At 41.6% G+C, this 27,113-nt stretch overlaps 1 protein-coding gene across 7 annotated transcripts in view; it reads right to left on the minus strand.

Annotated features, from left to right (window-relative positions):
- EPHA5 (EPH receptor A5) overlaps window positions 1–27,113 on the minus strand; it is a 210,249-nt gene that overhangs the window by 164,500 nt on the left and 18,636 nt on the right. For all 7 annotated transcript variants that reach the window (XM_088056749.1, XM_088056752.1, XM_088056748.1 and 4 more), the window contains exon 3: window positions 1,960–2,623. In XM_088056749.1, coding sequence (XP_087912875.1) covers window positions 1,960–2,623 — 664 coding nt within the window. The remainder of the gene's footprint in view (window positions 1–1,959; window positions 2,624–27,113) is intronic.

Below are 27,113 nucleotides of genomic sequence, written 5' to 3' on the forward strand. Positions count from 1 at the left end.
ATTTAAAAGAACCCCAACCTACACCCAAAACCAGAAAGCACAACCTTTACCCTCTAAGGTCTTCTGAAAGCATACACCGGATTGCTATCTGAACACTGCCAGAGATGCAACCCCTCTACAGACAGAGCAGCTTCCTCAATGACAGTCTCAGGTTTCTGGTTTAAATCTCTAGTTTTTGGGGTTTGGTGGTTTGGTTCATAGTCGGCTTTTTAATAGTTTTTGTTTGTTTGGTTTTTTGTGAGCACTAAGAGTATACTAAGTAAATACTAAATACTAAGAATACTTTGAGAAATGCAGCATCAGAGGACAGGACTTGAAAGGTGACTAATAAAGGACTCCTTTCCTCCAGAAATTCTTACAGGTGGACTGACCTCAGTGTCTAGACCTAGCACCAAACCAGTGTCTTGTCACTTTGTAACATGCTATTTTCTGCCATAATTAAGCAAAACTTTGCAGATCTATCGACCAACATCCCTTGTCTCTGGCAGTCTATATTTCCTCAACTTGGGACAATGTAGATCTTAGCTGCCCCATTATACAGCATCAAACATCGAGTCAGTCTCTTCTTTCCCGCTAAAAGGAGAAATATCTTTCTTAGCGCAGGAAAAGCAAAACCAAGACAGATTTTGCTGTATTAACTACATCTGTAGAAAAAGGAGACTCTTCTGGTCAAAAATCCCACTCCAAATGCTGTTTAGTAGAGGTTTCTCCAACACAAACATTTATCTCAAATACTACATTTTCTCTCCATGTCAACCTTTGAAGAAATTTGAACTATCTTGAGGGTCAGAAGCATGTGACCGAGAACTAAAGAATCAAGGCCACAGTTTGCTGTGGATATGTACTGATCTATTCATTGTACCACACTACAAACACCAACAATGAGTGTCTGGAGTGAGGTGAAGAGAAAATGCAACACAGACTTCAGCTGAAGTGGAATTCCTCTGCCTTCCCCACAGTATCTATTGCTATCCATTATTAGGGTCTGCAAAGACAAACCAATTAAGATGTGACTGATAACCAATATATATTAATTTTGCAAAAAGCAAACTGTATTAAAATCTTTATTTGTTTACTCTTCTCTTTTACAAGCAATTTAGTTTTAGGCTACCTGTTATGTATTTGCAATAGAAGGGCAAATTTTATAAACAAATATGTAATACAGCAAACCATAAAATGAGATTTTACACTCAGAGTATACTGTTCTTTGTAAGTATTCTTTTTAAGGTCTTGAACTTTAGATACCCTAGATCTCTTGCACAAGGCCTCTGATGATTCAGGAGACCTATGCTGACCAGCAATTTTGGAACCTCTACTTGGAAGCCAGCTACTTGTGGGAAAACTTCAGCACATATGGAAGCATTTTTATCAGTGGGGCTTTAACTCTGAACAGCTGAGTAGCTTTGTATTAAATTATTTACCAGAGAGGAAAATCAATCAACTCACACCACATCAAATACCCAGCCCCCCACAGAGTGATAAAGACAGAAAAACACACTCCTTCAAATACAAAAACAAAATGCATCTTCTATAGAGAGATTAACTTCAAACATTCCCTGGTACAGTCTAGGAAAAAAAAAAAAAAGAAACCGGTCTTGTAAGACTCATAAGGAAACCCTGATACTGAGGAAAAATAACAAATCTCTAGCTAACAGACAAGACTAACTATTGGGTCCATGAGGCAATTGAAGTGCTCCAAAGGTAACAGTTCAATGCCAGATTCTCCTTGTTTGCAGCTCTGTAAGCACCAGAAGCACCTGCACAGGTGTCAAGTGCCACGACATCCAGCCCAGGCCTCTGTCTTCCTGCTGTAACACTTACTCAAAGGACCCCAGTGGAAGTGAGAACCTGACCCACCACTGTCAACTCAACCAGGCACAAAGAACACGAGAGAGAAGAAAGCCCAGACCGCACATCAGCTCGGAGGCTCAGCACGGCGCCCTCCCTGCAAACCCTTACCTTGGCAGGTGTTGTTCTTCTCCTCGTACCCTGCCTTGCACAAGCATTTCCCGATGGGCACCAGCCACTCCCCCTCTGCACTGCAGTGCATCTTCGGAGCCTCCTCAGTCACCGAGTGGTTGATGCAGACACCTGACACCTCCAGGAGCTGCGAGGAATCCGCACCCGTGATGGTGTCAGGGAAGCGGGCCAGGTTGCGGATTACCGACGGGCATTTCTTGTAGTACACGCGCACGGAGACCAGGGCAATGCAGGCACCCACGTCCTGGAAAGCGAGGTAAAATCCCTTCTTTGTTAGGGGGCCAACGTCTCTCACCTCTGTGTTGAGCTTCATTACTCTGTCGCCAAGGTCCAGCTCTGTGAAGCTCTCGTCGGCAGCAATGGTATCAATCTTGATGTACTGGTTTTCTTTGATGTTCCTCCCATCTTCGTCATCTGATTCGAAGTAATACATGTTAAAAGTCTCCTTGCAGGTCCCAAGTCCTCCTGGAAGGCTGTTACAGTCCCTCAGGGTGAATTTGAGCTCGATGAAGATGCGGGATGCCCCTTCATTAGAGATCCAGCTGGTCAGAAGCCAGTTGTTCTGATTCTGTTCCATTACCTTGCATACCTGGTACGTGTGTATCGGAGCGTAGTTTTCATCCACCTCACCAATTTCTTCCCACTGTATAAAAAGGAAGAGTATTTTTTTAAAACAGTCACAACTCACATAAACTCTTAGCTTTCCCATCTAAGAGCATTTTGGGCTTCAGAACTCAGGACTTTCAGGGGGAAAAAAATGTTTTGATTGCCAAGCTCTTTGTACTAGAGGTTCAATATATTCCTGATAAAGTCAGATAAATGTTCCTTTATAAATAAAAAAAGATGCCAGTTAAAACCCTTTGTTTTAGACAGTTCAAAAGTGGGAAAACATATTGCTGGGTTTGTCCACTAGTATTCAGTCAGGAAACAAAACAAAAGCAGATGGGCCCGTTTCTGTGGGCTTTTCCAGTGCATCCACATAGGAGAAAAATAAAGCTATTTACAGTGTGTCTGTCCCCATACCCCCAGGCTCCTTTCTACCACATCCTCAAATCACTGCCCCATAGAACCAAAACCACACTCCTACAAGCTACTCTCCCCCAACAAACAGCATGCCAGAAAATCAGTGGAGTGATACACGAAATAAACAGGCCTTTGCTCTACCCAGGTGTGCTAGTCACGGTGGTTATTGATCATGCAAAGAGAAGATTATTTCCAATATGGGTTACAAGATCTGCAAATCTTGAGCTGTTTATGTGCTACAGAGGTTTTTAAGCAGAGCTCCAGGCAACTTTTTGCAGTGCTTTGTGGGAACTGTAACAACTTTTTGTTCATTTTATTTTAGCCATGCTCTGAAGGGCATCACTTGGAAGAAATGCTTTTTCCTGATGCAGCACAGAATCAGCAGCAGGGCAACTGTGCCTACAATAGATCCACATTAGCATTTCCTCTCGGCTTCTGACAACCCTAGTGTTGCATTAAGATATTAGATTAACCATCTAAGTGCAGCAAAGAGCCCAGGAGAGCCAGTGTTGGTTTCAGTTTTGTTCCCTTCTGCTTTTGACCCACTTGCCCACGAGGGCTTAACTCCCAGTGCCTCCTCCATCCTCTGCTCAGCATTGCTGCACACACCTGGGTCACACCTGCGGATGCAGCACAAAGGAAACGCACAGAGCATAATTCAAAGGTACTCCTGTTTCAAACGCCTATCTTCTAAGGGCCAAAGGCCAAATTTTTTCCTTGGAAATACAGCCCGAGATAAAGTTGAGAATGTTCTCAGCCCAGATGCCATTACTGCAGAGCTGAGACAGAACACCCTCAGAGTCAATGTAACAATGAAGATTTTTTTAAACTAAATGTTGCTCTTACATTTTAAATTATAACAGCAGCAAGAAGTGACACGAGACCATAACCCGATGGTACAGTCCAAAATGAATAATGTATACAAACACCAGAAAAACATTTCTTCTCCTCCTCAAGCTGGGATGTGAAAGTGAGGACTTGTGCAGGAAGACATACCCACTGTGATGTGCAGAGTTCATATGTATCACCAATCTCCCATGGAAGGAACTTAACCCAAAGACATTTTTGCCATGGCAAGCAGTACTTTAATTTCTAACCTTTTTTTGTGTTTCTGGGTTTAAACAGGCCACAACTCTACCGTGATTAAGATGTACTTGTCACTGGGTAGCACTACAGAATTGGGCAAGGATATGTCTGCAGCGAAAGCCAGGCAGATCTGTGCTGGATTCACGCCTAACTTTAGGAGAGGCAATTAACAATTACCAGGAGAGTCACTGAGAAAAGATACAAGAAAAGTATGCAACATGGAATAATTCAGAAGCTAGATTTTTCTGTGTTTCAGTAAACAGGGAGGTTTTGATATATGAAATTAAAATCAGAAAAACACCATTCTTCAACTAGCATGGCTAATTTAAATGATAAATATACTGTACATATATACTTCCAAGTGAATTCGTCTAACATTGTACTAGTTTCAACTAGAATGGAGTTAACCCTGTTCATAGCAGCTCATAGGGGCTACCTTTGGGATTGTGCTAGAAACACTGTTGGTGATACAGAGAAGTTTCAGTGACTGCTGAGCAGCACTTACACCAGTCCAGGCCTCTTCTGCCTCTCAGCCTGTCCCACCAGCAAGAAGGCTGGGGGATGGCAAGAAGCTGGGAGAGGACACAGCTGGGACATTTGATCCCACCTGGCCCAAGGGATATTCCAGACCATATGGTGTCATGCTCAGCACATAAAACTGGGGCAACGAAGAGCAGGGGACAGGAAGAATCATGGCATTTGCTTTCGCAAGTCACCATTTCAGTCCCTACTTTCATGGGGATAGCTGGGCACCTGCCTGCCTGCCCATGGGAAGTGGTGTTCCCAAGGAATTTCTTCGTTTACTTTGCTTGTGTGCGTGTGGCTTTTGCTTTACCTATTTTAGTGTCTTTATCTCAGCCCGTGTGTTTTCTCACTTTTACCCTGCTGATTTCTCACTCATCCACTGCAGGGGAAGTGAAGGAGTGGCTGTGTGGTGCTCAGCTGCCAGCTGGAGTTAAATCACAACAGGCCCTTTTGATGGCCAGTGTGGGGCTGGAAGGGTTTGAGATAATGACAGGTTTGATTCGAATGTGCTAGATTGAATTTATTGTTGTTTAGCTATTCATTGCCTGGCTCCTGGGCTTGCCATGGGGCTTGATTGCCTCACTGCACACTGAAGCCTGGTGCTTGTTAGTGGCTGCTCCTTGGTTCTGCTGCTTGCTGAACTGCTGATCATGGGAACATTTTGATGTCAGCAGTGGCATGCTGGCAAATGCTCAGGCCACCTCTGACATTTCTGTGATGCTACACTGGACATGCAGCGTTGAACTCAAGTTGACAGGAATGCAACCTGGGGATTAGTCCACGTGGGAGCACAGCCCTAAGCAGTTGTGGATACATTCATGCTGGAGCAGGTGCATCTCAAAGCACCTGTGGCTGTGGTTATGTCAGTGTTGCAGCAGGTACACCCCTGAAGAGACTGTGGCACATAGATAAGGCTTCACTTTGAGCCCAAAATCCTAAAGGACTGAAGTCTCTGTCTGAGTACAAAAGGGAACAGGGGTAGGGAGAGGAGTTCATTGCAACATTAAACCGAATGGCCCATGGAGAGAGACTAATGAAAACACCACCCTGCTTACTTGGAAATGGCTGAATACCAGCCAAGCCCATGGCAGTGGTAAATTAATTCCTTGGTTTGCTTTGCTTGTGCATGCAGCTTTTGCCTGACCTGTTTTAGCATCTTTATCTCAAGTCCTGAGTTCTCACTTTTACCCTTTTGATTTGGTCACTTGCTGGTGGGGAGTGAGAGAGGGGCTGTGTGGTGCTTAGCTGCTGGCTGGGCATAAAACATGACACTATATAAAGTCTTATATTTATAAAGCTGGTGGTGATTCTCCATCTGATGAAAAGGGAGAGTAACTCTCCTCTTGCCCCAACCCACAAGATCCCTGCCAAATCAGCCCAGGGGAGAGATGAGCACATCCAAATATAGTCCAGGAAAGACATAATGACTTTAACTTTGCTTTTTTCTGGCTGAAGGTCAGAGGATCACTTGAACAACTGCTCACATCAACGAGCATATATGAAGAAGTGACAACTTCCATCAGGAAGTGGTGCAGAGCATTTCAGGGCTGGGAATTGCTCAGACCAGTTTTATCACATGGAGATGTGTATGGATGGCCACAAGGTACACAGTATAACTCTGCACAGCATCTAAAGAGCATTAATGTGTATTTCTTTCATAGAACTGACATTTACAATGACTGTGATGTTGCAGTAATATCATTAGTGACCTAACTTGAATGCATGCTGAAAAACATCTCTTGACTTTTTTCATACTTGCCAGGTCAATTTTCAAGGACCCAACCATGATGCTCCCCAGAATTATGCAGTTAAGCTCATTTCCACTGCTGCTTCAGGAGTTGTGCTTTTGGGAGTGAGTACAAAGTTCATTTGTTGAAAAACTAAGTGTAGTGATTCTAATGGTTGCTTTCATGCACTGAGAGCACTAGACACAACGAGTAGAAACATCTAAGCACAAATACATCAATGACCTGAGCTAGAGTCTCATCTCAGCTGCAAGAAATGGCACACGGCCTAACATCTCAGGCTTCAGGATGTGCTGCACTTCCAGTACTGCTGCCCAGATCACAGCAAATCCTGTCATCACCACCTGCCATCGAAGTTAAAGCACTCATCAGAGCATGAGAAAGGGCAGGTGCTAATGAGCTAATGCTGCTTATCTCTGTATAATCCTCAAGGGAAAGTCAGCCAGATTTTATCAGAGCAGCCAGAATTGTGAAAAATCTCTGCTCTGTCATTTAATCTTCTTCTCTCCTATCTGAATGTAGGACTACACTATTTCTTTTTCTTCAGATAGATCTGCCTCCCCAAGAGACTGCAGGCAAGCTGCCACCCTTTTGCTTTTACATCCCTCCACGAGATGGAGATGGCAGAAAGAGCCCCAGCACCTTCTGCCTGGTCCCAGCTTCCTAGTCACTGCAGACAAGTATTTCAGCCAACAAAGAAACACAAACCAGAGGATGAAATGCAGTGCCTTACAGTTAATGAGAAAGAAAACCCACCACATTAAAGAGACAGCATCTAGATGAAAATTATTGGCATAAAAAAAAATTACGTACAACTGGAAAATTGTGTAATGTTATAATTCCTCTTTGCAGCACATATTTTTTGAGATATAAATCAACCCCATCTGCAGGATTAAAACAAAAATGCAACCATTAATTTGGTGGTAAATGTTTTCTCTACATCTTTAATAGCCCTAAGAAGGAAAACACAAATGCATTTCAATGCCTTGGTGTTAAATCATTTATAGAAGACCTATTTCTGAATCAGAAATTTCCAGCATACTACTGCTGGTGAGTAAAAATGCAGCTCCATCAATAGGAAGTACACAGTTCATACTGTCTGTCTATAGAAAGGCCAAAGATATCACACATCTAACTAAAGATATAAGAGTTAAAAAAACATGCAGTGGAGCAGCCTTGGGTTAAATGGACAATTTTAAAACACATTCACCAGCTGTCTGCTACTCAGGCTTGTTTCTAATCTCAGAGGTTCCAGGAGTGCAATTTGCTACCACAGCACAGCTACCACAAAGGCTGCTGCCCCAAAACCAAATACTGACAGCAGGGATGAAAATTTCAGACCTTTTGTTTATTTGGTTTTGAGGGGATGGGGGTGTTGCAGTACAAGTTTTTGTTACTGGTCTTCATTAACTCGTTCACTTTCTTTAGCGTTCACTAAAGGCAGTACAGACATTTCAAGCCTTGTTCCTAATTCCCCACATCCTTGCACTGCTGAAAAAGAAATTAGGCATTTAGCAAAATCCTAGGCATCTTAAGAGGAAAAGGAAGCTTAAGAACATTAAACAAAGGTGTTCTTAAGACTTACCTGAAACCTTCCCAGCATGACTCCCTCGCTCTAAGGGCTGTGAATCTGCCTCTCTCCCCACTACATATTTCACAGGCTCCATGGTACAAGAAGTCTCATCCTCTCCTATGTAATTTTTCCACCCCACCACACAGAGCTCTGCAACATATGTACATTAACTCAGGTATCTGCTGGCACAAAGATGTAAAATTAGAAAAGGATTTACGTATCTACCTTTTTTTTTTTTTTTTTTGGAAAAAAAGCAAGCCTGGCACAGATCTCTGATCTCAGGCTTTGAATGTGAGAAAACATCAGAGATACTCTATGTGCTTTGCCCACAGAAAGGCAATTTTACCCCAAAATACCGCTGTCAAGGCCACCACGAGCAGAGATGCAGAGGATAGCGTGGCACAGTGCTATGCAATCCCCATGCCAAGTGAAAAGGGGACACCTGATGCCCTTCCAGAAGGGCAAACCAGCCTGGTGTTTGGCTCAGTACTATATATCCTGCCTTTCATCCTGGTACTATTTGGGTAGACTCTTCGATTTCCTTTGATGCAGCTGATGTTAAGACCTGGCTGCCAATCAATAGCCTCCAGCTTAGCTCCCTCACAAATGTTCCCTCCCGCTACTAAACTTTATCTTGCAACCTGCATCTTCCCTCCCATCTCAGAACCCAAAAACTTATGGGTTTGTTGGTTTGTTTTTTTTTTTAGCTGCCTGCTGGTTTCCACTTGCTGTGGTATTACACGGTTAAAGCAAACAAGCAGCAGGCTCTCCTCTGCGCAGTTTCAGTGGCTTCAGTGAGGTCACGTAAGGCTAAATCGCTAGTGAAAGCCAGGCAGAGCACCACACATCCTTTCTTCTGCACTGCAGAAGGCTTTGCAGGGCTGTGCTAGCTGTAAAACAAGGCTGACTTTGTCACTATCTTGCCTACTGCAAAACAGCACCTGCAAACAGGCCACAGTCCCAAGATTCAGGTGCTTCAGTCCTGCCACCAAATCCTGCCAGTGTTATCAACAGAAGCTGCAATATGTGGCATTGCTCAGATTTTCAGCTCGGGAACCACATGATTGAGCAAGAGCCTGATTTTGCTGGAGGTGTTTCAGCCTTTGTTAAATGGGTACTCCTTCCTCAAAGAACAAGAACACAAAAGACATGAAGCCCAAAAAGTCATGTTACATTTAGCTCCCTTCACAGCAATATTAACTTCAGGACTGGCAGGAGCAAAAGAGCTTTGTCCTGAACACTGCCATGGGCAAGAGGTGTATGTATGACCTCTTTGACCTGCTGATCTCATGGCAGAGTCCACCAACACCTGGCTGGGGTGCTTGAGAAGCCTGGTTCCTGCTCCCAGAAAGGGACAGTGATCCACACCACTCTCAAGCAGCAGAAAAATGCTTGGATACCTGGAACAATGCCACACGTTTGTCTGCAGCCCTGCTCTTCCCAATGGATGAGGATTGTGAGGAGCAGAGACATCAAAACAGCTTTGGCCAGCATTTTCCATCAATACCAGCTCACTGCACCCTGCTTAAAACAGCACTCCTGGGCGACAATTTTTAAGCATTTGTGCCAAGGTAACTACACAGGTTTAAAATTCAAATTCTGCACTGGGACAAGGTGCCTGCTCACTGGGACAGCTCAGCTGCTTCTCCCCTCCTGCCCTGCACCAAGCGGTAGAAGGACATCAACAAGAGCCACAGGACTTTTTCCAGTAAATCACAAATTTGAAAGAAAAATAATCAGGAAACCAAAGCAATTCATGTACTTGGATCAAGTTAGGAAAGAAGGGGAGGGAACAAAAAAACATTAGTAAAAGAGAAACCAATTATTTTGAGAGCCTTACAAACCACGTCTTTGCCATCTTCTCTTCTTGAGTTTAACCAAAATAGAGAGCAAATAAAAAAATTATGAAAAAACAGTTCTGGAATAATACAAACTACTTCTTTCAGCCTCAAATGCACTGTTTCAGATTTCAGCTACCAAGCAACAAAAAAATTATTACTTGTGCAAACTTTTCCAATATCAACACCGACTTCCATAATACAAAAGGTGAAGCCATTTTTACACATTCTCAGCCTGGTTTTAGGGGCTTTGGAACTCATTTGCAAGGAAGGAGCCAGTGTCAAAAAGAAACTGCAGTGAGTTCAATGCAAACAACATTTGACAAGAGTTTACTAAAACCTTTAAATACCAGAAGCAGTTGCAACTGCCTGGGATCTTACTATTTCTGTACATCTGACAGTGCCCCCACCCGAGGCTCAAGCCTCATTTGGATGGCAATTTTACAACTGAGACATTTAGACATACAGATATATATTCCTACTGACAGCAGCTACTAGTCAAGCAAAAAACCTAATGGATAACAGAGGATAGAAAGCATCTGATTAATCTCCCTACTCAGGCAGAAATCTAGCCTAATAAAAGCTGAGTTTTTGAAGAAGGAACTCAATGTTTTCTGGTGGCTTGGCACATTCCCAATTTCTACAACCAGGAAAATAAAACAAAAGTAAGAATGCTATAAACTTTTGGGCTGCTCTTCTTGTTTTACTACTGGATTGCAGTTTCCTGCTGTTTCCTCCAATGCCACTCTGGTCACTAAGCTGCATAGCCCAGTTAAAACACAGCTTCAGAATATCCTGAGGTTAATTAGCTGAAGTAAATATGAGTTTCCTCACTCAGTACTAGAGATTTTCCAGCAAGAAACTACAGATCATTTTCATACACTAAAGCATAAGTGGGGGAAGCAAATAGCAAAAAGGTATGAACTGGAAATTTAAAGTATGATTTTAAGACGTGCCACATCAGACTAGTGAAGAGTTTTTCTCCATTTCTGCATTAGCCAAACCCATATCCTCTAGCCCACTTGTGATACTTGCCTAGCAGAAAGCAAACTTAGAAAGTCACTTCCATTACCACCACCTCCCACTAAAAGGGCAAATTCTCACCTCAACAGAGTTACAGGAACTGCCAGATGTGTTTCTGAATGACCTCTTGCAACGTGTGGGCAGCAAAAATGCTAAGAGGAGAAAAAGGGCCTTGCTTCATGTTAAAGGCTACTCCACACTTCATCAAAAGTTAACAAGACTCAATTTCACTTGGTGCCAAGGTTTCACATTAGGCTTTGCACTCTGAAAAAGGGCAGGAGAGGGAATAGCAAAGATGGGAAGATAACTGATGTTTCATCTCCAGTACAAAAAAACTACACTGAAAATGAGCTGGGTGAATGTTCACAGCACCATCATGCTCCATCCTAACTCCACTGCTGCCAGCTGCATGCTCCGATACTCAGAACGGCTCGACAGCAGACACCAGCTTTAAATAAATGCAATTTTTAGAACTGAGAGCTTAAGCATCTGGGTGGATACTTCTGTATTTTACAGTGTTTTGGATATTTTTAATCCCACCCAGGTCAACCTTTCATCATCCTGTGTGTAGTCAGGATTGCTAGAAATCCTCCTCCTTCATGAAGTAATGGCAAGAAAGGTTCTCTCACAATCACACTGCTCAGAACTGAGGGAAAACACCAAACAGGAGAACCCCACGCTGAAACTGAGACAAAGCATGACTGCTCCTCTCAAGAAGAGCTACACGTGAAGACATTATCAGTCACCTAGAGTTACAAGGAGAACTTCATAATCATCAACTCCTGTTGTGTAAACATTCGAATTTGGTACTTTAAACATTTTTCAATATTCTTTTTTATTTGTAATATGCACATAAGGTTTACTGCCACACCTTGGATTTCTGCAGCTGGCTGTGCCGAGACTTCTCAGTGAAATTCCCTGTAAGGCAAAAGTGGTGACAATTCCTGGATTGCTCTGCACCACTGAAAAACTGAGAAAAGAAATAGCCGGGAAACTGCACATTTCTGAAAAGCTGCAATGGCATCTCAAAACACAAGCAGCAATTTGCTACGTAAAGTACCACAAGAACAATTAAAACCTTAAAAATTATTTTCAGTACATAATTATGATGAAATATGTTATCTGTAGAGACCTGCACAATTCAAGCTGTTGAAAAATGGAGAAACATCAGGACAAAGTCATCTAGACTTTTCAGTCTGCACACCAAGATACATGGGGGGAAAAAATTAAAATGAGACTGAAGTTTAGCCCAGACTTTGATAATTTGCATGATCAATGGAAGATGTCAGCACCAGAATCCAAATGGAATGAGCACCCAGCTGGAGGCTAGTGGAACTGAAATGAAATGGAGCACCAGCCCCTCTCCAGCATGCCTAATCAGGGACTGTGCCAACCCCCTTCCCAGAACAAAGCAATGTGCTATCTGCAAACCCCACCTCCCCTCCCACAGGTTTATTTTTTTAAAGGTTGGAAATTCTCTGTACATCTGGATTAAAACATCCATTTCAAATCACAGTCCAGCAATTGAGGGAAAGACAATGGAGATGTGCATGAAAGAAGCAATGAAGAAACACAATACCATTAAATCATTTTTCACTGCTTAATGTTACACTCATTGCAGAGCAATTTAACAAAGGCCAGAAAAAACAGTATTGACACCACATGGTTTAACACTGGAAGGCTGACAGAGCCAGATTTTCAGGACGCAGAGCAGGACGTGTATTTTAAGTTTACAACCCAATGCTTGGATTTTCAAAGCTTTTGGGATATTATTCACATTACTCATCACCTGATGATACCAAGAGGTTCGCAGAACAACTTTGAGAAGCAGGAAGAAAGGAAGTTTTCCTTGTTACTTTAATGTTATCCTAATACTAAAATAAATAAAACTCTATGTGGGGATTCTCACTGTTTACTACAATTGAAATCACAAGCAGTATTTGTATTATTTTTAATGCACAGAACAGCAAAAATTTGCAAAAACTAAATTCTTCATCTTTATCATTGTAATTTGCTTTACATAAAATCTTGCAAGTCAGTTCACCTTTAAGAGTTTCCGGTAAAAGAGAAAAAATACTTGATCTAAAAGCGTGTTTAATGAAAATAAAACATATTAAACTTCTTGGTTTTCTAGTGTTTCAGGCAAAGTGATACAATTATCCACGTGCTGCACCGGCAAAGCCTAACCTCTCAGGCATATACCAAATCTGACTAGATTACAGACGGCCCATACTCTGTATCAGACCCTCCAGCAAAGTCATTATTTTGCCACTGCTCCCTGGTCTCTAATCTACCCAAAGCTTTTCATAGAGATAATATTACATTCATGGCTTAGGCCTTGACAACTGCACCCATAAATCAATTTTAAACCTCACATTAATCATCTTTCTGTAATCAGTGGCTATTCAGCACAAATTTACATCTCATTTCTGTTGGCCAAACAGCCACATTAGAGCTTTGAAGCTTATTCAGGCTTAAATGATTATATTCCCCTAATAAACACTGAAGTCCTCTCAGTCCAGCTGCTGTGAGCTGCATTAATGACATGCCGTGGCAGCAGGGGCCATCTGAAGTCAGCCTTGTGTGGTGCTACAAGCAGCAGCCCCCATGCCAAACAGATTTTCTGCATTTCCAATGCTCTCAGAAGAAATGAGAGAAGGCTGCTCTGCCTGTGCAGACCCTCCTACGGGAACCAGCGTGCGCAGCACACACAACGTGAAATTTACTGCAATTCCCCTTTTGCCACCTCTTGAATTCAGGGGGCTACGAGTCACATATCCAAAACCAGGTTTCCTGATGAGCACATTACCTTACTTTGGATTTGGTGACAGTTCTGTTGAATCTGAACCATCCACAAAAAACCACTTTTCCCACTTGTCAAACAGCTCTAACTTTGTTCACAGTATCACCAGAGTGTACCTTAGCATGCTTTTCTTTGGTCACCTCAGAATTAGGCATGGCATTTTTAATATTTGACTGCAACTTTTTTTCCCTGTTTTTTTTGTGTGACAAAGATTACCACTCAGGATTACAGTAAGCAGCTAAAACACGATCAGTTCAGGCTGGATTTTGCATGTACTTGCCTGCAATCCCTATAGTGAAACAATCTATTCTGATGGAACAATGAATAATTATTTAATTAAAGAACCTTGGCAGGCCTACATTATTAAACCTGCATAAAAAGCCTGACATTGATTGTATATTCACTTTCAGTTAAGGTCTGAATCAGTATGCTAAGAACTAAAAATGAATGAACAGAATGGGTTTATTATAACTCTTAAGTACTTACCTCACTATAGGCAATAAATTATACATGTGGATGCTGGGTATGCTTATTCCACAACACAATGAAACTTTTAGTTACTTTTTATTCTCTGGGATTTGATTCCCTTTGTGCCAGGTTTATGTTACTATTTAAATAAGGCAGCAGAATTACATGGATGTAAATCTGCTGGACAAAGATGCAACCCAGACCTCAATGTTTCTCTTAACCTGGAACTGAAGAAACACAGATGTGCTCAATTGTTTGTGACAGATGTCCTGTATCCTAACCATCTCACAAAGAATACATTTCCTACCTGCAATCTCCACACTCTCCTGGTGTCTGACAACCACTGAAAAACCACTTGAACATCAACATGACACGGCTAGGAAAGCAAATACAATTGTGTGCTAAATACTCAGCTGAGATATCTGCAGTGCAAAAATAAACGCTGCTTTGGAAAACAACTGTGATAATGCAAAGTCTAGGAAAGCTGCTGAAGTTTTCAGAAGAAACTGAAAAACTCAAATTGTTTTCTTAATCAAGAAGCAATCCATGGCTTAACCTAATGGTAATACTGCAACACATACACAGAGAAAAAAATTTATTCTATTTAACTTGCTTTTGCCTAACCAACAAAAGATCCCGGAATTTAAATTGAATGCTTTTGAGGAGAAGGGAAGATAACTGTTATGGGGGGGCAGGGTATAATCAACCACAGTGAGAACTTGCCACAGGAGTTAAACCATCATTCAGAACTTCTATGGGGGATCCAAGGAAATTTCAGAAGTTTCAGGTAGCCAAGCCCACGATGAGCCACACGTATTCATCATGTAAGTACGGCGGGTTAAAGCAAGCACCAACATGCCTATGCCATGTGGGAGTAGAGAGTGGGTACATAAATAATTTAAGGTTCACGTATATTGCCCTCACCACAGAGTCTCTTCCAGACCCAAAGTACGGAGGTGAAGAACACAGAAATGCTGAAGACATGAAGTTCTTCAAAGAACAAACTACTAAAAATAGTTTAAGTCAAAAATGAATGAATTGGTCTACTGCTACATTTCTGGCTGCTAGTTAAGCTGCGAGCTCTTACCACTGCTATTTTCTATCCAGGGTGCACTGGGATGAATGGTGGGTTAGAAGCTGGAGGGGCAGAGCAGAAAGAGGACATAAATATACGAACATGGGAAGGGGCTGCACTCCCTTATGAGGAAAGAGATTGCCATCAACCAACCCTTCCTCCAGCAGATTTGGGTTAAGGTGGGAGACCGCAGTTTGTTGACACATGGTGGCAATGGACCTGCTGGATTTTGGCCACCTTGAACATTCTAATCTGCAATCCTGCACAGCTCCAGGCTTTGGTGTTTCCTTTCAGTGCTTCTTCTCCCCCACCAGCCCAGCAGACCAGTCAGAAACCCACAGGCAAGGGCCTGTGACTTGGACTTGATTGTCAAAGAGACATTCTCACAGTAGGGTCATCCTTGAATGAAACCTTCTCTGTTTTGTGCAGCTTACGGACAGAACTCAGTTAAGCTGCAACAACAGCATTTTACTGCTAGGCAAGGTAATTCTTGTCTGGAGTCTGAATTTCTGGTAAAAAAAGTTTTACATAATCTTCAGGAGTCCCTGAGAAGCACCACTTGGCACAGAGGCTACACATGAATATTTATCCAGCCCTATCCTAGGCCTTGCTCTCACTCTACAAAATGGACTGATTGGCCATTTCACACTAACATGAAATTCCAACCACAGTTTCATCATTATCTAGCAATTAAACCATTAAATCAATCCCCTTTCAGTTTTTGTCCTGTCAGCTTCAGAGCCTTTCAGCAAACCTGGATGCATATTTCACAAACTGCTGAAGTTTAAAAGGAAAAGAAAGAGTGAATGCACTTTGAAAAATAAATTAAAAGTACAGTTCTCAGAGGAAGAGCTAATTAGCATAGGAAATAGCACTTCTACAGGTTATGTGGTTAATTGACATCATTCTTCTTACCAAAACACATATTCACTCAAAAGAAGACAGCTGAAGAAATGGCACTCTGATGCTGAAATGTTGCCCCCATAGTGCACAACACATAAAGCTTGCTAATAATGTTTGCTCTCATCCATAAATTATTGTGCACAAAGAAACTTAGAACAGTAAGCAGTGATAGAAATTTTGAATCGAGTAAAGGGATTAGCCATTTAGGGGAAGAACACAAAAACCTGCTGCTGCTTCTCAATAGCTTCCTCTTGCCTTGTGAGCAAGTGACATTGGACCAGGCCCAGAACTCCACCACTAGTCACACAAAAGGGGAATTTTCATATTTGTGTCAACTGAAGCAATCAGACAGGCTGTCCAAGCACACAGGTGATTTTGGTTCTCTCTACTCAGAGATGCAGAGTCCTGAGATGCTGCAAAATATTTGGCTTTGCAAGGCATACCACCTTTACCTAACAGAAGTAAGGTGCTGAGCCAGGACAGAATCCTTTCTTTCCTAAAGCTTTAAGAGGCTCCAAGGTTCTATCTTCCACTGTAACAGGAACCTGTCTTCCTACCAAAACCTGTGTACGTGGTGCACTTACGTAATAGCACATCCACCTCCAATGGACTCCCCTTACCACATAACCATCCCACAGGTTATGATGAGAGTCTTCAGCACAGCTCTAGCCTGCATTTTCATGTCATAGAGCATCTTGCACTGCTCTGCAACTTCTACCTGCCACAGCAACCAGCTGAGCAGCCACTAAGACTCCCTCTTCACTTTTACCTGGCTTCCATCACAAGGATGGTTTTCTTCTCATTGTGATCCATTTGCCTCACAGAGCAAAGGAGGTAATGCAACAATTTACTAATATTGCTTTCAGAAAGCCATTTTCTTTTCAAATGGCATCACTTCAGCTAGGATAAATTGCAAAGAACCCACAAGAGAGTCCACAGCTACTCAAGAGATCAAAGCCCTACTTATAGCACAAAAAAACATTAAAAAATTAGAGAAGGATGGGAGGTAGCTAACTTGCCTGAAAAGGGTTGCTGGGAGAAGAGAGAGATGAATAGTATGTACTTGCAAAGTCAGCAAGAGGAGTCATGGAAAGACCCATTGACTGAGAACTGAAGTTTGATTAATTTGAGCTAGAAAGATTCATTTGTTTTATAATGAGGACAGATAGGTGTTAGCACAAGCTACAAAGGGATATAGGCTTAGCACAAGAGGATGACTCAATCAAAGAAATCTCTCTCCAGAAGATGTGGACCAAATGAAGGTTACAGACCTGCTGCAAGGACCCCTGAACCAGTTCTGACACCATACTTGCCACAAGAGATTAAACTGCATAATGTTAACAGACCCAGTGGCCTGAAATCCTATGAAAGTACATCACCATTACCTCTAGCTCACACACTCATGGATCTGCTCTTCTTTTTAAATAATAAATAAATACTATATAACCTTGTGCTTCTTCCCAACCAATTGTTTTACCTCACTAGCATTGCAAATATAACTCACTAACAAAGAGAATAGCATCTCTAGAATGTCAATGATTTGCAATCAACATATTTGAACAGCAGGGTGTTGCCCAACTTTCTTCCTTAACATAATTTTGATTTCTTATGTATTTACTGTAACAGAGGAAAAAAACAGTTCTCAGTTTTAAAACTCTGCAGAGCAAAGAAGGAAGGAAATTTGCCAGGTAGTATCTTTAGTCACATCACTGTGTGTGAAAAAAACTTGGTTTTATTTTGTCAAAACTATTTTGTCTCTTTGCTGCTTTATCTTTGAACAAACAAAACAAAGATTGACAAAAAGGAAAGGGACAATCTGTTTTTTTAAAGGCATTAATCAACATTTTTCTAACTTAGGTCATTCCAAGTTCAAGAAAACACAGGACACCTATGGCATTAGCCCCCATTTTGGATTTTATTTGCTCACTTTACCCTTGATCAATGGGAACACCATGGAGTCTTCCAGCAGGGTCAGAAGCACCAGGGAACTCTTTGGGAAAAGCTCCCCTAGTACAAAAAAACTCATCATAGATTCTGTCTTCTGACAAAAGACCCTCTGCAACACCTGCAGAGGTGCACAGGGACTTTTGTACATCCAGCTTCAGCAAGGTCGGCCTCTGCAAACCGCAATGCTGAGAAACACCCCAAGTTAGCACTGGAGGAGACAGCCCTGCAAGCAAAAAATCCCTCAGTAGTGCTGTGCTCAAAAGGGGCAGAGAACAGGGAAATCAAAAAGGTTTACCTGGGCTATTGGCATAAAATAAAACAGCTTTACAAACACCGAGCAAGGTCTGCTTAAGATTCCCTGCTTTCTCTTCAACACCTTTACAGCAAAAGCCTTTTACAAATATTCAAAATAACGCAGGCAGCATCATAACCAAATCCCCTGGGGGCTGAAGACATTTTCCAGGTCAATACACTTATACAGCTCTGAGAAACAGGCTCTGCCAGACTGACTTACTGTGACTCCAAAGGACACAGTAGCTCCTGCCTGACCACTCCTCTGACTTAAATATACCAGACTCTGAAGAAGCAGTGTTTTGAAATTTAATACACAGGGCTCGGGAAGCTGAACTTAGAGCCTGAGTAACCGGCATGGATATTCAATTATCATTAAAATTAATAAGTAGGACAACAACCAAATCCCTGGATGGGTTTTGATTATCTCAGTCTGGGTATTTATCAGAATTACTCTGACACACTGAGTCATTGAGCTCTGGCTGACAGGCACAAGTCGCTCCTCACCCCACTGGAGCTTCCTTCCCATCAGGACATCCAATGGCAGGAAGAGACAAATACCACACAAGAAATTAGATGGGTATTTGAATCTGTACAAAAGAATTTGGTTTAGTCTAAAATCCATTCCCAAGTGAACTACTCATTCTGTTCCTGTTCAGCAGCTGTCTTCTGCCTCACTGTAATTCTGCAGACTAACAGCAGTCACTGCTTCTGCAGGAAAGCATCAACCTCCTTCCAGTCACCGACACAACAATGTACCACTGATCACAACTAATTTATTTCCTGATCATGTGACAAGACAGCTCTAGTGATTGACATTAACCAACAATTCCTTTCTAAAACTTCATCATTTTAAAGTTGATTTTCCCATCACTACAGTGAAAAGCAAGGCTTTGCCCAATTACTATATTAATCAACATCAGTAATTTCAAGAATGCAAAATTAACTCCAGAATTGGCAGAGATATTAAAAGTATGTATGTTCCCACTTTAACTACATAGAAAAATTCAGTTATTGAATCTGTCATCAAAATAAAAAGCAAAAGTAAACCAGAGGGAGATTGTGTAATGAAGTGACTTTATCTTACAGGATTATACTTCTGGTTACGATTTTAATTCTGTAGTCTAGAAGGATTTGTGACAAACTGAAAAATCTAGCATTATTGTAATGATTTGTAATCACAACACTGGCTACGATTTATGAGCTGACTTTACATTTGCACTGCAATCAAGTAAGGAAGTCAGTACATGCCCTACAGTTCTAACCACTTAAAATCATGTCTTGCAAGGAGCTCCAGCAGCCCCCCAGTTTGGAGGTTTGAAACCGAGGCAAAGCTCTCAAGTCTAGCTTTCAATTTCTGAACCAAATAAAGCTAAAATAAAACAAACCTCAACATCCCCAAGGCCTCTGAACAGAAGACCAAAGGTCATATTTTTGCTGTCCCTTACTGTTGACTGAACAGGGAGCAAGCCACACTGAGCAGACATCATACAGAGCACAAGTTACTGTGATGACCCTCAGGTTTAAGTGACAAATTTTAAGAAGGACCTCCAGGCTCCAGCAGGAAACCAGGAGAATCACATCAGTGCTGCACCTGGAGTCTGCAGGCTGAATATGCTAAAATCCCTGTGCCCTTGTCCAACCCCCACTCCCCCAAATTAAAATATGAGGTCCCAATGAAAAAGGCAGCCAACACAGACAGAAGTTTTTCTGAACAGCTGGAGGAAAAAAATCCCCAAGTTCTTAAATCCTCCTTCTCAAAAACAGACAATTTCTCCCCCACACTTGGTGCTGCTGAGTACAATTAGGTCTTGGGGTTATTATCCCAGAAAGAGTGGCACCTGTGCACCACAGAAAAACTCAAACACCTCAAAAAAAATAATTCTGAAGGGGACTTTCAATAAATAAATATTTTAAGAAGTCCTGTCATCACCTCCTCTCCCATCCTGCCCTCACTCACCAGTTCTTGGTCTATCTCACAGCCTAAGTGAGGCAGGGGAGGGGATGACTTGCACTAGAGGAACAGCAGCTCTTTCTCACAGCTGAGACAAAACTGAAAATGGATTAATGATAAGAATATCTCAAATCATAGCAAGAAATATCCAGTGCCATCTTCTCCTGATAACTGCATCTTGTGTACCACAGTCAACACTGTCAGTATCATGGGAAGAATCACTGAGGTCATTATAGGACAATCTCTGAAGACAAGGATCAATCACTTGTCACAAAATATTTTTGCTGAAGTCAAATGCGAGTTTCTGCAGCATGAAAATCCAGTCCTCCCCCCACTTCAGAGACAGAAGTCCTGATCTTTGCAAGAAAGCATCCCAAGGAGAGCAATTAGCCACAGAAAACACACATCTTTACATGATTCTGGTTTATCTTATTGCAGCAACAGTAACAGATCTACGTGACACTTCCATATATTGTTAGTTCAAATAAATGGAAAACAGTAAGTTCCAGGCTTTAGTAGTGGGGAACTTCTCTAACAATTTAAATACATCCACTTTTTTTGACATGTTTTTTTGAATTGATTTTTTTGACTCCTCATTTTGTAAAGTCAATAATTAAATATAATCAAAGGAGTTGCCTGGCACTTGCTTGAGTAATTATGACAAAGAGAAATAAATAACAACACATAAGCTAAATGCTTATCAAAGATTTTTGGTAAGAACCAAGTATCTAATGATACTTTCCTTCTTGGAAAGCAGCAAAAGGAAGCAAATAAAGGAATGTGTGGAGGTTCCAGCCTGATCTGACAGACCCAGGCTTTAGAAAGCCACCAGCAATCTTTACTCCTTGCCATCATCACCCTTCCGTGAGCTGTGCCAGGGATGCCCAGCTCAGCAGGCAATTTCTTCTCCTCCTCTTCCATCACACCATACTGATCCACAGTCCCCACTCTTCTCAGGGGAGCTTGCACCCTTACCAATGCCAGGGCCCAATCCTGCCTCCTCCCTGGAGCTCTTCCATGGATTATTCCTTACCAAGACCACTAACACCACACAGGGGTAGGTGGGGATCAAACTAACATGCAAGTTGTCATTTACTCTTAACTATAAATCACAACTACATCACATATGTGTCTTCAGTAAATCATCTTGAAATAGAATTAAGAATCAGTGATGTCCCATTACACATGGAAGCAATAATTGCTCTCTACCCTAAACACTCACAACTCCCCTCAGGACGGCAGAGTCTTTATTTTTTGAGACAATTCTGGTAGGTTTTTTGTTTGTCTCCCCAAATTCTCTGTCTTGGCATAGAAAGCAGCAGCCCAACCATGTTCTGCAATTCCTTTCTACTCACTGTTCATCCCATGGGGTGCAGAGAATCAGTCACAGCAGCCTGACAGCAGACAATATCACAGTGGTATCGCAGAGATGACTGATAGCCAGGTGTCACCCACATTCTCCTCAACAGAGCTTCATCGCTCATGCTGAGGAGCCTAAAGGCTGGTGAGAGGAGCTGCCACTTTTCTTTGGAGCAGAGTTAACACAAAAGCCTCCAAAGCATGATTTGCATCCTTATATACTCCTCATATTTAATCTCCAATCTGTTTTGCTACAGTATTTTCAGTATTAAAACAACAGAACTCATGGGTACTGTTGTAGTTGCACACACTAAATGATATAGCTCAGTATGCTTTTTCCCTCAAAATGAAGATATCTAAGGATAAATTAAGACTATCAACCCAAAATATATTGGGGCAAGAAGGGCTTTGAAATAAAACACTGGCTTTTTCTTTCAGTAGCCAGGAACCCAGTCCCACCTCCCCCTTTCACATGTGCATGTAGCTTTCAGCAACTGGAAAACACCCTGTTTTTCTGATGAGAACAAGCAAACAGAAAATCCTGAATGATTCCCATTAATAACCTGAAAGTTTGTTCTAACAATCCTAGATGTTCAGCTGCTGAAGTGTTTCTTAGCAGTGGGATAACCACATATCAGGACTTGGCAGTAAAACAGCAGTCAAACAGAAAGCTCTCCTTTCAGGTTTCAAGCTAGGTGAAGGGTCTTCAAATAAGCCCTCTAATTTTTATTGTCTTCATTCACTGTGTATACACAAGGCAATGGCTTCCCATGAAGACAAAATAGCAGCTTCCATCTTAACAGTATTTTCAGGAATTTTGCATTTAAAATGTTCTCTTTCTGAACACGCCTACTATGTGTTTACTTTTCTGAAGCTAGCATTCATTTTTTTTCATGAATTTTTGGGCTGGCTTTCCTGAATGAGTAACATAAAAAAAAAACTAGAAAAAAATCAAACAGGTCTGCATTCTTGAATTTAGTTACCAAAAAAAAAAAAGAAAAAAGCCATTAACCTGAGGAAAAATATATTCTGTCAAATGGGGCCAGTGTATTTGAAGTCTTATAAAAGGATTATGCAATTAAGTGATAAGTAACCCACTGATACATACATTTGGCACATGAACTAGTAAGAAATATACTTCAACAATTCATAAACATAAGCTGTAAAATCCTACTGCATGTTTTAAAAACCCTGGGCTGTTGCATATGCATTCTGTAATGGTAATATTTTATTCCATATAGTTTCAGATTTTCCATGACAGAACTACATTAATACATTTTAATTGTATGGTTACTAACTGTTGGATACCAACATTTCTGAAATTGGCACAAAAGTAACAAAGAAAACAATGGTTTTAGAAGATAAAGCTCTTCAAAGCTCTTTTATCCCCCAATGTAATTCCTAGGCAGTAGAGAAAAAAAAAAGACATTTTAGCATAAAAGGAGATTATTGTTTGCCCAATGATCCTATGTGGAGGAACCTAATGCTGACAACAGTATTTACAAAATGATATACTGAAGGATCAACCTTTATTTTTTTCCTGTGTAGAATATATTATTCCAGTAATACAGTTCTAGCCAAGATAAAGATTTGCTTTATTCTTAATCTCACTAGTATTAATTTATTTTACAGTACCTTAGAGTACTCTAGGCATTTTAGATCTGCTTTAATAAGACCTACACCTCGCCAGATGCTGCTCCCAAATAAATGCTGTTTTATGTCAACAGCATACAAACCAAAGGGCAGCCAGCTGAGAGGACAGGACAACAAGAGCAGTCCCAAATGGAGCAAAAAGATTAAACTTCAGATATGAAAGGAGATATGAGAGAGGACATGAATAAAACGGTAAGGCTATACAATGAGTACTCTTGTCCAGCACGGGGGCCTCTGCTTTAAAAGCAGATACATACTGCACCTAATACATTGCAGGTATCAAGAGTGGATCTTAATGCAGGCTGCTGAATGAGTAACAGTAACCTGATTTTAGTCAGGCCAAGATTAAAAAAACAAGACAAAAAACAAACAAAAAATTACCAAAAAAAAAAAAGAAGAAAAAAACGCACACCAGACTTCAGAGGGAAACAGAAACAGATCTCATCCTAGACAGAGTCAGGAGAAGCTTTCAGACAGAAGGGCTTCAGACTTGGGCCTGCAATAGGTCAGAACAGACCACCTGGTTTGCTCCCCCAGAAAAGAAGAATTCTGCTTGACCAGAGTAGCAGAGACAGTCCGACCTGCTCTGAGAGACCTCCTGTGACAGAGATCACACATCTGCCCCACAGACCAGCCATTAGAAGCCGTGTTCCATCAAATTTAACCTGATCCAGTTTAGATGAAACAAATTCTGTTTCTCTTGTCCTACCCATTGCAAATCTGGATGAAAGCTTTCTCCCTTCTCTAGTGGCTGTGGGCCAGTCCAAGACTCTGTGCTACAGCCAACTCCATCAAACCTTCTCACACAAGATGCATTTCCCCATTGCAAAGCTCATCTCTTCACATTCAGATTGGAATAACAAAGCTTTGTGAAACAAATGCAGCTCTACCAGCACCACTCAGCAGGGAAATCCACCAACTGGGACAATGGTCAGCTGGCCAAATTCACCCTTCATGGCAGTGCCCTACTCCAAATGAACTCCAGCATCTTCATTCTCACTCTGGGGCTTTCAGAGTTGGGAACATGAAGTCAGCTCTGTTTTAAAACACAGGTTAGTTAAACACCACAAGGGTCTCATACAACTGCATTAACTTCTGGAGTTTATTCCAACCCAGAGCTCAAGCTCTTTTGTTGGAGTTAGGCTATACAAAACAAGCACACGTGACTCTGGAACACTAAGCAGGCAGTATAACCAAAAGGAAACACATCATCATGGCCCCATGGGATGTGGAAAAATGACCATGAAGAACCAGAGAGTCACAGAGGACAGAAGTTTATATATATATATTTATAAAAATTATATATATAAATATATATATAAATTATATATAATATGCAATATCTATATATATATTTACATATATAGAGATATTGCATATTACCTTAATAAATCCTAGTGGGTAAAAAACATCCCATATGTTTCAACTCTTGAGCTCAACATCATCCCACACATGGTTCATGTAAAATTCCTTTATTCTGTATATAACAGAAAACATTAAGTACTACTGCTTGGGTTTGGGTTACGCCATTTATTTCAAACCCTTAGATGTGCAGTATTGTTTCTTACTAAACCATGCATGTACAAAAATGCAAAAATACAAAGCAGCCAAATTGCAGGCTTTTAGGGTGCCATGAACATTGTTTCAGCTATTCAGTATTACTTATTTCCATCATGCTTCCTGCTAATGTATAAATTGGATACTTGCACGTTAGCATATGTGCTGGTTTTGGCTGGGACAGAGTTAATTTTCTTCATGGTAGCTGGTGTGGGCTATGTTTTGGATTTGTGCTGGAAACAGCATTGATAGTTCAGGGATGTTTTCCTTACTGAGGTTCCACAGAGTCAAGGCCTTTGTGGCTTTCACCCCATCCCACCAGAAAGAAGGCTGAGGGTGCACAAGGAATTAGGAGGGGACACAGCGGGGACACTTGCAAGTGTGGCTTTTGCTTTACTGATTAAACTGCCTTTATTTCAGCCCATGAGTTCTCCCACTTTCACCCTTCTGATTCTCTCCCCCATTCCACTGGGGAGAGGGGCACGAGCAAGCAGCTGTGTGGGACTTAGCTGCTGGCTGGGGTTAAACCACAGAGCACATCCCTCTGAATTCCTTTTCTACACTGGTCACAGATGAGCAGCAGCATTTGCAGGGAAAAAAACCACAGGCTGCCAGAAGTACTGCCCTGAAAATGCCAATTATAATCATAACTACATGACACAGCTCAATGGTGCCAAGAATCCTCCTCCTTTCACTACCCCCACCCCTCCCCCTTTATTTTATTTCTATCCCTGAGGGCAATCACTGCCTCCAATCCAGGATTCCTGTGTTAAATCTCTATCTGAACTAGGACTGACGGAGAGCAACAAGAATCCCTTCCCAAATCATGCTGAGTAATCTAAAACTGCTGTTATTTTTAACTTTGAAGAGGCAGCCTAGGGTACCTGTCCTCAAATAAAATAAGCCAGAAATGCTGCTTGGAAAAAAAAACAACAACCCCCGCCCCGCCAAAACAAACCAAACAAAAAATCAAGACCACAAATATCCTACATAAATGAGAAGCAATGTACAATCAGTCTAGCTGAATTTATCCCCCAGCTTTCAGTATTTGGCCTTATTAACTACTCAAAGGAGGGGCAACTGCTTTCCTTCTTGCTGTTCACATGCAAGAAATCATCCAGCTCCCTCACAATTCATTTCAAAAAATGAACATCTCCACAGGACCAGGTTCTTCAGCACATATTTATTTTCCAGTCTGAGCCTAAAGAAATAAAAAGGCCATCACATGGAGCTGTGCAATGAGCCACAGCACAGAACCAATACCCCAAGGACCAGAAAGACTTTCCTGTTCTGTGCTACAGGAAGTTCAGGAAAATCAGTGTGAGGTGGAAGAGATGGAAGAGAACCCTTTGGGCAAAAAAGCAAAGCAGGTGTGCAGCACTGATTTAGACAGAAACAGAGTACTTCTAATCTGTAAAGAAAGAGATTTTAAAGTAACAGTGAAAGAAGGGAGGGTCTGAAACAAGTAAATCAGCCCTATAATAGACACTGGAACAAAAATCAGACATAATTGCTGAATAAACCAGACCAGTTAAAGAAAGATTTTATTTTAATCAGCAACTTTGTTTTTCACTTGGCCTGACCAGGTAAAACTGCACATCATGGGTTTGCAGGGTGCTCTGTAGCTTCTGCCCCTGCTATGGCTTTGCAGCAAGTTGAAATGCATAACACAGCCTCCTGCCAAATCAAGGGAGGGAGAGGATGCAATACTGCCTGCAAACACGGCCTGACCTTACCTGATTATTTCTGTCACAAATATTCCTGGTTTTGCATTTCACACATTTTTCTGTATTTCACGAATATTTCTGTTTCTCCTACCTCTGCAAGCTTCCACATGATAGAAATGTATGTTTAGCACAGAGAAGCACAGGCAGTTTCTGCAGGTCAGAGCTGTCCAGTGTCACAGCCATGTACAGTGCACACACAAACCTCTGATGTGCCCACTCTGGGCAATCCTAAGCAGTGCCTCAGGAATCAGTCCAGAGGTAAAAGACTTTGCAGGCCTGCTGTACAAGCCTTTAATAGAAAACCTGACTGGTTTTGTTCATATGCTTGGAGGGCTTCCTACTACACAAGAGGGACCAGACTTTCCTGATATAGCCTCTGGTAATTACAGTAACCTCCTTCAAGTTAAAACAAACTTCCAAGAGCTGCACAAAAGAAGTCAGAATTGTCCCTTTGGCATGTAATAACAGGATCAATTCCTAACTTGACTATAAAAAGGTCAGCATTTTCCATGCTGACCATCCTCTTTTGTCAGGGAGTGAGTCCCTTTTCCGAGCTCCATGGCCACGAGGACCTCACAGGAAG

The sequence above is a fragment of the Pseudopodoces humilis genome, chromosome 6 (assembly GCF_049639895.1).
Source record: "Pseudopodoces humilis isolate 2021_Gansu_Grassland_sample_001 chromosome 6, ASM4963989v1, whole genome shotgun sequence".
NCBI classification, from domain to species: Eukaryota; Metazoa; Chordata; class Aves; order Passeriformes; family Paridae; genus Pseudopodoces; species Pseudopodoces humilis.